This window comes from Puma concolor, chromosome B2 (assembly GCF_028749965.1).
Source record: "Puma concolor isolate L17-30 chromosome B2, mPumCon1.1.hap2, whole genome shotgun sequence".
In the NCBI taxonomy this organism is placed as follows: Eukaryota; Metazoa; Chordata; class Mammalia; order Carnivora; family Felidae; genus Puma; species Puma concolor.
In genome coordinates, this window is record NC_141671.1 from 80,088,564 (window position 1) to 80,100,956 (window position 12,393).

The 12,393-nt window shown below is 35.5% G+C and overlaps 1 protein-coding gene across 5 annotated transcripts in view; it reads left to right on the forward strand.

Moving 5' to 3' along the window:
- ORC3 (origin recognition complex subunit 3) overlaps positions 1 to 12,393 on the forward strand; it is a 72,881-nt gene that overhangs the window by 42,968 nt on the left and 17,520 nt on the right. For 4 of the 5 annotated variants that reach the window (XM_086707390.1, XM_086707389.1, XM_086707386.1 and 1 more), the window contains 3 exons: positions 7,668 to 7,801; positions 10,038 to 10,117; positions 11,267 to 11,367. In XM_086707390.1, coding sequence (XP_086563516.1) covers positions 7,668 to 7,801; positions 10,038 to 10,117; positions 11,267 to 11,367 — 315 coding nt within the window. The remainder of the gene's footprint in view (positions 1 to 7,667; positions 7,802 to 10,037; positions 10,118 to 11,266; positions 11,368 to 12,393) is intronic. The other variant, XM_086707387.1, reaches the window with a different exon arrangement.

The window sequence follows — 12,393 nt, forward strand, 5'->3', positions numbered from 1 at the left end:
AGCTGGAATTTAAATTTGAATCTTCAAAGTTAAGTCTGTTTTTCAGCCCTATTCCAATTATTTGGGAGGTAGTATAAAAGGTAATTTCTGTGGGTTTGTGGCCAGCAGTCCATGTTCAGAGCACACTTCAAATGTTAAAACGAACCAGCCAAACAAGCTTCTGTGGCCTCAAAACCCCCTTCCCATCCTGACACTAGGCATCTTGGCGCAGAGTATAGACATATAAATGAAAGAAGCCACAGTGTCTGGTCTGCTTATCCGAAGTATAACCTTATGAGTTTGCTGGACAAACAGATTTATAAATTGAAGTTGATTGATAGCTACAGGAATTTAGGCTGAAAGAAATTATTCTAATTTCTGAGTAAGGCTTTTGAGTTAAACAGTAATATATTAATAGGTCAGCTCAGCTTTCACTGAGTTAAAAAAAAACATGACCCAAGTAATAATATTAACATTTGATCACTTTAGGTTAGTTGAAAGAGACTAGAGATTTGGAATCTAAATAATACATTGTTTCCTGAATTTGCAGATCAACTTTAGATGAGATTTAAAGATCTAGTTAATGAAAAATAGCACAGCTCCACAGTCCATGTGATGCTTCCTAAATAGCATAATTTAGCTTTTGATGATCTAGATTTGTCTGTGCAGAAGGTATATGAGACTGTACAGTTAAAATGTAGTTTCTTTCTTAGAACAAGGATTGCCAGTCCTGAATCTGCATCATGCCAGGTCCTCCATAGTCATCTGTACACTTGTGGTGAAATCAAAGAATTGAATTGTTGAAGCTCATTCAATAGCAAAAGATGTTGATAGTTGCTGTTTTTAAAGTAATGATTTTCAGGCTTTAGTGTACATAACAATCAGCTGAGGTGTATTAAACATGTATACTTTTGCCCTCTCCCCAATGATTCTGAATCCTTTAGAACTGGGGTGTGGTGGACAGAAGGAATCTGCATTTAATAAACACTCCACCGCATTTGGACAGATGGGCCAAGGGACCACACTTTGAGAAACACTGTTCTAGAAAATAAAGGGAAGTAAGAAGAAGGTACAAAATTTTGAGGAAAAAAATGAAGCCATTGAAAGAAAAGAAAAGGCTTTATTGGTGGAGAAGCTGGATGGCTTGAGGCAGTCAATCTCAGATTGGTTCCAAAACTGGAACAAGATATTCTACTGCTAATAGTGAATAGTTTGTTTGTTTGTTTGTTTGTTTGTTTGTTTGTTTGTTTTTTCATCTCAGTGGACAGAAAAGATCTGAATTTGTATTTCATTTTTTCTTCACCAAACTTTTAGTGCCTGCTATTTTTTGTTAGAAAACGAGCTGGTAGCTAAGAAATATTAAAACTGTTAAACATTCAGAAATAGCTAATCTTAGTTTGACAACTGTTTTTCTTTTGAAAAAGAAGTATAAATATATAAAATATAGATGATATATAAAAATATTGAAGTATATAATATATCTTTAAAATATATGTATATTTTAGTTTACTCAAGTTGTTTCTAACTATATGATATAATTTAATTTACCCATTTTGACACAGAAAAGAGCATGGTGTTCCACAAAAGGCACTGTAACTTCCAAGTGCTCCCCTACATGAACCAATTTGTAAATAAAGAAACTATTGTTCACTAAGACCTGAGGTCATGAAACTGTCAGTGCAGGGCCATTGCCTTGTTCATCCTTTCAAAAAATGTTGGGGTTTTTTTTTTTGATGCTTGATATGTGGAGCCACCGATCTGATTACAAAGATAACCCTAGTTCTTATCTACACTGAATTTTGGCTAAGTGAGAGATGAAGGTGGACAGGTAGGCAATTACAATACAGGGGAATAAGTCTGTGATGTACGACAGGTGAGGTCTAGAGTGCTAACCTCCATTGAGCAGATCAAGCAGTTTCACAGAGGAAGTGGCATCTAACATGAAATATCAAGGTGTGGGAAGAATTATGCATATTTTTGGTTTCTCTTTGACTTGTTACCATATATGATTGCTTTGTTGTGTTGTCTTTGAAGTAGATAATCTCTGTGAATATAGTTTTTTGTAAGCTTTTTTATTTTCTTCTAGTTTTCATTGACATATATGCAGGTTTGAATTTTTGAGTATTTTTAAAAGCTAATTTATGATAATGTCTGTTTAAAACTTGAGAACTCATTATTTAGAGGATTTTTGCATTAGCCATGGATTGACCAGTTTCTCCTTATAGCCTGTTCTCAATCAGACCTTTATATAATCAGTACTTAGCCAGGAATTATTGGCTTTCTGCATGATGAAGCAGAACACTACATTGCCCTGCAGGATGGTTGTTTTTAATGATTGCCAAATGATTCTCTTTCTGTCTTAGTTAAGGAAACATTTCTTTTATAACAACCTATAAAGCTTTTAACACATTAAGTATCATAAGCCTTAAGTTAGTTGAAGATAATTAGCTCTGTTTTGGTATTAATGTGACCTATCTTAATGTGTTTTTTCCTTTCTCTTTAATCTCGTGTGGTGGCTTTCATACTTTATAATTCCGATATTTTCTTTTCAGTTTTATGCCATTTCTTTTAAAGCTGAATGCTAAATGGGATCTCCCTGAGTTCAAAAGCACTGTCTCACTGTCTCTAGTTCCTCTCCTTTCATTCTGTCTTACCTGATTTGGTTTTTGCTCTCTATTAAAACTACTTTGAAGAAGGTCATTGGTGACTTCCCTGTTCCTAAATCTAATGGTCAGTCCTACGTCTTCATTTGTGTTAACCTGTTATCAGCATCAGCACAGTACAGCACTCTTTCCTTAATGACATTCAGGATCCCGACTCTCAGGTTTCCTCCTACTTTAGTGCATGCTCCTTCTGTCTTTGGTGGTTTCTCTTCTCCTTGACACCCTAACATTACAATGTGCCAGGGCTTAGTCAAAAGCCCACTTTTTTTTTTTTTTGACTACCTGACTGTTATTCCATGTACCTGATTAACATCTCCACTTAGATATCCAATATACATTTCAAAGTTAACATGTTTAAAACTGAATGTCTGATCTTCCCTTTAACCTTAGAATCTTCGTGTAGTCAGTCTTTTTATCCTTCCCATTGTTGAAATCCAAAAACTTGGATTCTGGCTTCAAAATATATCAAGAATCAAACCTCTTTTTGCCACCTTCCCTCACTGGTAACACCTGTCCAAGTCACTATCGTCTCTCATATGGAAAATTGTAAAACTGGTTTCCCTTGCTTCCATACATGTTCCCCCATGGGTTTTTCTCAAAACAGCAGTCAGCACAGTCCTTTTAAAATATATCATACAATTTCATTCCTTTGCTCTAAACAATTCCATGAACTCCCCTTTTCACTCAGAATAAAAGCCACAGTCTATATAGCAACCCTCTGTGATCTAGCCCTGCATTGCCTATCTCTTATTTCATTTCCTACTACTTGATTTCTCTTTCCACTCCAGCCATCTTGACCTCTTGTTCTTCTTGAACATGCCAGACATACACTCAGTGTAGGCCCTTTGCATGCATTATTCTCTCTGCCAGGAAAAGTTCTTACAAATACTCTTTTACCTCCTTCACGTGGTTGATCAAATATCTTCTTCTCAGTGAGGCCTAATAATCATTTTGAAATTCAAACCTATCTGCTCCTCCCCAAACTTCCCCCTTAATATTTTTCTATAATAATGTCAAGTTTTAGTATATACATAGTAATATGAGACATAGCGTTTGTTGTCTGTGCCCTACCTCCTCATCCCCCACCCATTAGAATACAAGTTTCATGAATACAGGGGTTTTTGTTTCACTGAGATGTATCCCAAAAGCCCAGAACAGTGGCTGGTATGTAGTAGGCATTCAGTAAGTGTTCACTGAATGAATGAATGGTTTCATGACTCACTAATGGTTGAAACCCATTTTGAAAACTCAGTTTGAAACATGCTGGTCTAGTGGCTAGACTCAATCCTTAATTTTCTATTTGGGTGTTATTACAAAAAACTTTGAGGGATAAATTAAAATTTTCATTTTTTAGTTTTCAGTTTTGTTCAATTAGGTTTGGTTTGTCCAAAGTGGAGTCACTCTAATAATAACCTAAGTGAAAACATAACATTGCTTTTTGATATTACCATTCGTGTTCTATAACTTTGAAAGCCAGTCATCTACTGCTAACAGTTTGTACTTCTAGATTTTTTTCTAGGCACCAACAGGTATTAAATCATAGTGGATGGGATGTTCTACAACTTGCATTTTTTTGGTTTTGAAATTTGGTTCATTTTTGTTGTGGTAGTTATTTGTTTTGTACCTAATATCCTACCGTGGACACTGTGTCTTGAAATGTGGTGCAGCATGGTTGGTAAGAGCATGGATGCCAAGCCAGACTTGGTTCTAATCCAGTCAAATTACCAAATTGGCAATTGCCAGTTACCAGACTCTAGACAGGTTACTTAAGTTTTCTGTGTCTCTGTTCCTCATCTCTTAATGTGGCAATAATAATAACTCATCATATAGTGTAGTAGAGATCAAATTCTGCCAAATACACATGTGCATATATGTTAACTGTCATCACTAGTACTATGTCATTGTTTATCACAGCTACATTATATCTCGTTTTGAAAATGTAACATTTTATTTAATCAGTCCCTTGTTTGATATGTATTTGGGTTGTTTCTAATTCTTCACTGTTACAGTAATCACCAAGGGTAAATGTTCTCGTACATTTGTGTAATTTTCACAAAAATAAATACACATTTAATAGACTTTTGGGGTCTAAAATATAAACACTTTTTCCAACGTACACTTGTGCCAACAGTGTATCAGTATTTGTTTCCCCACACTCATGCTGATGCTGGATATTATTAGGCTTAAATATCATTATTTTCTTCTAGTATTTTATAATTGATGGACTAGTTCTTTCTCCTATCCCCATGCCATACTCACATCTTTATTCTGTCTGAAATAATATTGAGGTAATGATCTGTTATTCTCAAACTATTTCCATCTCTTCCCCAGTAATTAGTACTACCTTGTATTATGTACCAAACTCCTATATATTCCTTGATCTCTTTGTAGACTTATTCTCATTATTGACCTGTCCATTCCTATAAAGTGCCATCTGATTTTAATCACTGCAGCTTATACTTTTTAATATATTAATAGCCCCACTGTACACAGTCAAGTATATACACATTATTCCTCTTTTTAAGTAACAGTTATTTTTCCATATAAATTTTAGGATAATTTTATTGGGGTTTAAACAAATACTGGACTTTTGTTTCCAAAAGTGTTAAAAGTATAGACTTATTTGGAATGAATTTGTATCTCTAAAACTTTAAAATGTCTATTCACTTATTCAGGGTTTTCTTTTTTTGATATGTCTTACATATTTGCTATAAAGTATATTGCTTTGTTTTCTATAGTTTTTGTTGCCATTTTGAATATGTTCTTTTTTTCCATTACATAGTTTAATATAAGATGGATTACATGTACGTGTAAGGTGTCAACACAGGTGTATGTGTATACATGTCTTACATCCACACATCCTTCATACTCTTTAATACTTATGCAGTTCTTTTAGATTTTCCAATCTTATAGTCACATCATATGCAAATAATAAATTTCATCTTCCTTTGTAATGTTTGCACCACTTCTTTTTTCTTTCCTTTTTTTTTTTTTTTTTGCACCACTTCCTTTTTCTTAATTTGTTGTAGCGACTGGACTGTAGAATGATATTAAATAATAGTGATGATAGCAGGCATATGTTGATTCTGTGTATATATAATTTAATTGAAAAAATTTAATGATTTTATAGGGTTGGTCACATTATTAGCTCTACTTCAAGACTTGTTTTATATTAAACTGGAGAGTACTTGGGAAAGTGTAAGATCTTTTGCTCTTCTGGAAACAAGAACATTACCTTTGGCTAATAAGAAAAAGAGTGATAACTTTCTGAATTCCTGGACGTTTACATCTGAAGTGAAGGATCTACCCCCTCCAACAAATGTCATGTTAAAAGTTATGACTAATAAAGTTTGATTTCAAAATTATATGACATAATGACATTTTTTCCCCTTATATCCTGAAAGTCAGTAATAGGCGGGGCTTTGTCTCTGTCAATACTCAGTTTTGTAAGCTGCATCTAGATAGATGCCCAGAAGGGCTGCCTGCAGCCTGGTACGCTTTTTCTCAGGGTGCTGCTGATGTGAGTTACCAGCTTCTGCCCCGCGAGCAAGCCATTGTCAGTGTTTCCTCGGACCCTGGAGATGCTGGTCGTGGCTATTTGAATAGGGCTAACGTTTGTCAGGTATAACAGATTGTTCAAATGTATCTGACTTTGAGTTTAACTCTTTTAAGTTTAACTTCATCTGGGCAATAGAAAGTCAGACATTTTAAGTAATGTCAAATGTAATCAAGAATTAAATGTGTTGGTTTAATTTTCTTTGACCTCTAGCTGCCTTTCATTCACAGAAAAATATTACTAATACTTCAGATAATTATTGTTATAGAAGGAGGAAGATTTTATATTTTTTTCTAGGCAAAAGTTTACTTTTGTCCACTCCTACCAGTTTCTGTATTTATCAGTTGTATGACAATTTTTTATTTTTTGGTTGGGGTTTAAATTTAGTTGAAGTAACCAGCTTAATTGCTCAGTAGTCTTAGTCTACTTAGCTTTATATCTTTTTCTGACTTAGTAATATTAGTATTTTTCCCAGATTTTTTATTATGAAAAATGTCAAACATAAGGTAGTTATCTTGCAGAATAGCCTAAATTTTGGATTTGTCTGAGTCCTTCATGATTAATACAAGAACTTTTAATCATAGTAGTCTTCAGTTTTTAGGTCCATTTGCTGAAAATAATTTTTATACTTGTGTCATGGCACTTAATAATTACTAATATTGACCTAATTCCATTTCATTCTGTTACTGAATATGATCTTAGTAGAGAGATCCTATAAGTAAGGGTTCTGAGAATGGGATCCTAATTTTTAGAAGATCTGTGTTCTCTCTGTTTCTAACAGATTTCTTCTGTGGCCTTGAATGCATTATACAACCATTCCACCTGTGCTATATAAAACACAGAATTGCTTACCTTTTAAAACAATTTAGTGGATTTAATGACTGATGTTTATAAAGCCCATAGAATATGTTAAAATATAGCTAAGATGGTAATAGAGAAATGATTATGATATTTTTTGGTCCTTTCAAATAAGCTTTCATTTAGTTTAAGTGTTGTATCTTCAGCAGACATTTCTGTCTCAGATCTGAAGCAAAGGGACACTAACCTTAAATGCCTACCTACTGTGTGGTAAGCATTGGGCTAGAGTCTTCAAATGCATCTCCTCATTTAATTTTTAAGCCTCCATCTAACCTGTGAAATACATGAATTCTTATTTCCATTTTATAGACTAGGAAACCCAGGGTCAGAGTGGTTTGGTAACTTGCTGTGTACTATAAACCTAGTAAGTGCTGCAATCAGGCTGTGAGCCTGGAGCTTTGTACATTTGTGAGTTGAGCTTTATTATGAGAACTTTTCTAAATACTTCTGAAATGTCACATACATTGAGGAAAATCTCTCCCCCCAAATTTGGTAGCTACTAGTGAAGAATTTATACCATCTTTTTCTGACCAGAAACATTTAATATACAGAGTGTTAAGTATATTAATTTTCCCATTACAGTATGTCTCCTGTCACTGATTATATTCTAGGATGTTGGCAAAGGATGAACTGATGACCATACTTCAGAAATGTTTCAAGGTTTTTAAGTCCTCTTCTGAAAAGCAGCTTGGGAGCACAGCAAAGAGAATAGAGGAGTTTCTGGCCCAGTTTCAGAGTCTTGATGGTGAGAATATAGCATCTTGCCCATTGTACTGGCTATGAAATTTAACTAAATAAAATAACATGGAAAACCCCATTTTCTGATGTTTGAGAGATAAAGAGATAAAGTAGTTCATGGGCAGTCAGCATACCAACCCTCAGAATATCATATCCTGACAATCACAAATAAGACAAGTGGTTCTCTTCCAGATTTGGTTTGAACAATGAAGATCATCAAATGGTCAGGAAAAAAAATTCTTTCCAGATGGACAGCTTAGAGGACTTACATTTACCTTAAAAAAAAAAGAAATCAAAAAGATTGGAGAGAGTAGCAGGGCATCATAATTAAGGACTCCTTTTAGATGTTTTTTCTTAAGCATTTCATCAAGTTCTTTTAGATTTCAAAAACACTGCATAAATCATTTGTAAGCCTGAAGAATTAATAGCTGTGAACCACTTTCACAAAAATGAGGCTCATTGGTATGCTGATTACCAAAATATGCATGAGGTTTGCTTTAATCTGATTTATAAAAGCTATAATCTTTCAGTCCTAAATGAACTGAGGCAGCCTGGCATTCCCATGTTGAGGTGTTGTAATTTCCTTGATTTTGCCTGACCGCCACACGGTCATTTATATTTGCTGAATGCTGCGATGCCTATTGTGTATAAGTAGCCATGTTATGATGCAGCAGGACTTCTCTGTGTTTTCCAGGGGCACCATGGATTGATACTGATCGTTAACTTTTCATGGGCTCTTCTCTTGCTCTCGTTCTAGCACTAAAGTATGGTATTCTTTTGGTAAAACAAACAAAAAGAGTATGGACCCTTTATTTTCCCCTACTTAGGGAAATTTTACTTTGGGAGGTTGAGGGAATGAGGCAGCGTGGTATGTAAGCACATAGATTGGACGTGGCATGATGAAAATACTTCACACTTGGAATGTCTGTCAATCCTTTCTACGTTTGGCAAGTGTTCCTTTGTCTTGAAAATCCTTTGGATTAAAGGAAACTGCTTTTGCTGAGATCCCTCCCTATCTGTCCACAGCTGCCATGCTAGGTCAGTGGAAGATGAAGAGAAAGTTTCCTTGGCTGGAGCGACATAAGCAGCCAGGACGAGGAAGTACAGTACTAAGAGGGTTCGCTTCAGGCTGTGTGTAGGCATTGCTCTTTTGCACTGTAGCATGAGCTGAACCATTTTTCAAATCATATTTTAAAGGACTGGAGATTAGTGTAGAAATCATTGAGTTCAGTTACAAACAGACTAAAGCCCAGGAAGAGAATGTACTTCCTCCAGATCCCACAGCTAGCTAGTGCTAGCACCCGGGCTCCAGCTCCCCTCTCATAAGCCAGCTCATTGCTTTTGTTCATTCATTCATAATTTAAATGCCCCTTAACTGTGGTTATTGGGACAGTGAGGGGACACCTTAAGGACATAAATAAGGTAAAAGACTTAATATATATAAGTAGGTAAATTTCAATCTTTTAAAAAATTGGACTCAGTTTTTATTTTGTAAAATAAAACTTGATATTATAACAGTTAACATAAGCTGGTGAAATAAATTGTGATATACTAAATAATAAAGGAATGCAGCTTTTTGCAATGGGAAGTTTGGAGATTAAGATGATTAACATTCTGAAGATAAAGAATTTTATGAGTTGAAGTAAAACCACTGTAAAAAAATATCTGTATTGTCTATTCTCAGAAGTGATACTCTGTTAATAATAAAGTAAAATTAACACCCCCCCTCCCCAACACACACACACATTAGACAAGTAGAGATATTTGACTATATGCTATCTCTGGTTCCTTAACTATGTTTTATAGTCTGGGTTTAAAATTACATTTGTAGGGTCACAGTGTCAGATCAGGTTTTCAAGGCTCTGCTACGTGCTAATGAAATGGCACAAAGAATTTATTAGATTATTTAACCTTAAATTGTATTTTTCTTGAATGAAGAATTATCCATAGCTAAGAAGAAATTTATTCTTTTAGAACAGTGCAGATTCTGCAGCCACATCCTCTTGTCTTAGATTTAGTCCAAATAAGCCATGTGAATGTGAAATTCCTAAAACCTGCCTTACACTAGGAAGAGGGTTGTTTTAGAGCCTCATGCTCTCCAGAAGCACAACTACACCTTTCACCAGCGACAGTTTTCTGTTCCCTTTGGTGGACTTTATTTCCCGTGGAGTTCTAGAAATATTTGTTCTTTTGACTGGAATGGATTTACCCTAGTTGCTGTATATTGGTTTTATATTAAAAAGCAGAAGCCAAAGAAGAAGAAGATACTTCAGGGCTACAGTCAAAGGGGCTTCAGAAGACAGACCTTTATCATCTTCAGAAGGTAAATTTTCCTTCCAACTGCATCTTGCAACACTCCTTTTTTTAGTGTGTGCTCTAGATTAGCTCTGCCTGTGTTTTTGTTTTTATTTTTCATCCACAATCAGGAACAAAGCAGATTTTGTAACACACTTACAAATTGAACATCCTGTTTATCTGATCCACTGCCATTCTCATTCTCTATTTACAAAGTCTGGAATTTACTAGCCAACATAGGTGGAAACTGTTCCTTCAGGCTTAGAATAGGAATTAACCAGCAGTAAGGAAAAAATGGGAACATTTGTTGCAAAAAGGTATCTGATTATTTGATGCATTTGACTTTTTGTTTGATCAAACAAATCCATAAGAACCTAACCCATTAATTTTAGGGACTTGACTTTTTAATGCATATTCAGTAGAGAGCAGGAACTGAGCCACAGTACACCCAACATAATCTTTGTCAGTTAATTCTAACTTTAGGATCTTGGTTGTCAAAGTAAAGAACATTCTTTGTATCATGATACCAAGTTATGATAAATGTAAACTTTCAATCAAAGCAAGGCAGAACACATTGAATTTATTCTCATGGCCAAAGTGTAAGGATTTTTTTCCTTCTACTTATAAGTCCTTTTCTTTTTTAAGAAAATTGTTTTTTTAATTTATTTATTTATTTATTTATTTATTTAGGCGGGGGAGGGAGAGAGTGAGCGCACATGCACAAGCTAGGGAAGGGTGCAGAGAGAGAGGGAGACACAGAATCTGAAGCAGGCTCCAGGCTCTGAGCTGTCAGCGCAGAGCCTGATGTGGAGCTCGAACCCATAAACCATGGGATCATGACCGGAGCCAAAGTCGGCTGCTTAACCGACTGACACCCAGGCTCACCCCATATAAATCCTTTTCTTAAATGAACCAATGGGTTGTGGATTGTGAGTACTCTACCGTATAATAGCAATGAAGTGAACTGCTCTTTTTCTTTTTCCCTGAAATAAACTTGATATATATTTGAAGCAAAACACTTAGGAGGAGAGATTCTTTGCAGACCTTAAAAATAAAAAATAAATGCAACCCGCATTGATCTTGCTCTTTCTGTGCACATTCTGTCTGTGGACCTAGAGCTCCCCTCTGAGTTTTCTGTTGCAGAATCACCAGAAAAAATATGTTCTTTCATCCATAGTCCTTATTGGAAATGAAGGAATTAAGAAGAACCAGTAAGAAGCAGACCAGGTTTGAAGCACTCAGAGAAAAAGTTGTCAACTTCATTGACAGTCTGGTGAGGTGAGTCTGTTGCTCTTAAGAGCTAAAAATCAGGCTATTTTCCCAATAACACTGGGGTGATAGCTGTCCATAGCCAATCCAGGGCACTTTCTCCTAGATTAGGCTTTATGCTTTTCAGGCCCCTTCATCTAGCTTAGAATTGTAATTTTGATTCATTTTCCATCCTTATTAAGATGTCTCATCAAAGGACTAGTTCATTCCTTTACTGCCAGTTCAAGAACACAGATTTAAATTTGATCTATCTAGCTCATTAGGCTGGGGTTGGCGGAGTGGGGTGTGAAAATAGAAAGCTGAGTGTTTTTTACCCTAACAACAGAATGTTTGCATCGCACTGTATCCTTGCTCTGCCTGTGCTGGGAGTATGATGGGTCTAGGCCAAGCCCAGAAGACACAGCCAGCTAGCCATAATGCCCTCTTTTATCCAGAGTAAGGCACTTCTAATTCTAAAGAATACCAGTGCAACTTATTATCAGCACTAGATTCATGTTGAGAAATGTAATTTAGAAGTCCATTAGCCTATATTTTAAGATTATTTCTTTTTGGGAAACCCAGATCATTCTGATTCATAGATTTCCCAAAAGCCAATTTTATGTAGCTGTGTAGGATTTCCCACCTAAGCCGCCTTTCAGGCAATTGGGACATGCTATAAGGGGGAAAAAAAAAAAAAGAGAAGTGTGAAAACTAAAATGATTTAATAGTTAAAAAATAGGAAAAAGCTGTTATTTATCATTGCTTATTCTGTATTTTAATGGCAGTTCAAACAGCAGGCTAGGCACTGAATATAATCAAGTGCCAAAAAGAACAGCTCAGTTACTGAAGGCAGAGTAGTTTTCTGATAAATGACCTGTCCTTCTTCAAAGTGAAAAGTTCCATTTTCCAGGACAGTGTGGGAGCCATTGTTGCTAATCATTAGGGAGAAATTGCTAATGTCATGCAAGAGGTCCAAATGATCAACCAAGTGTGACAAAAGGTAGGTTAAAGTAAGAAATGTGTCATGTAAAAGTGATGCAATGCAACATCGAATTG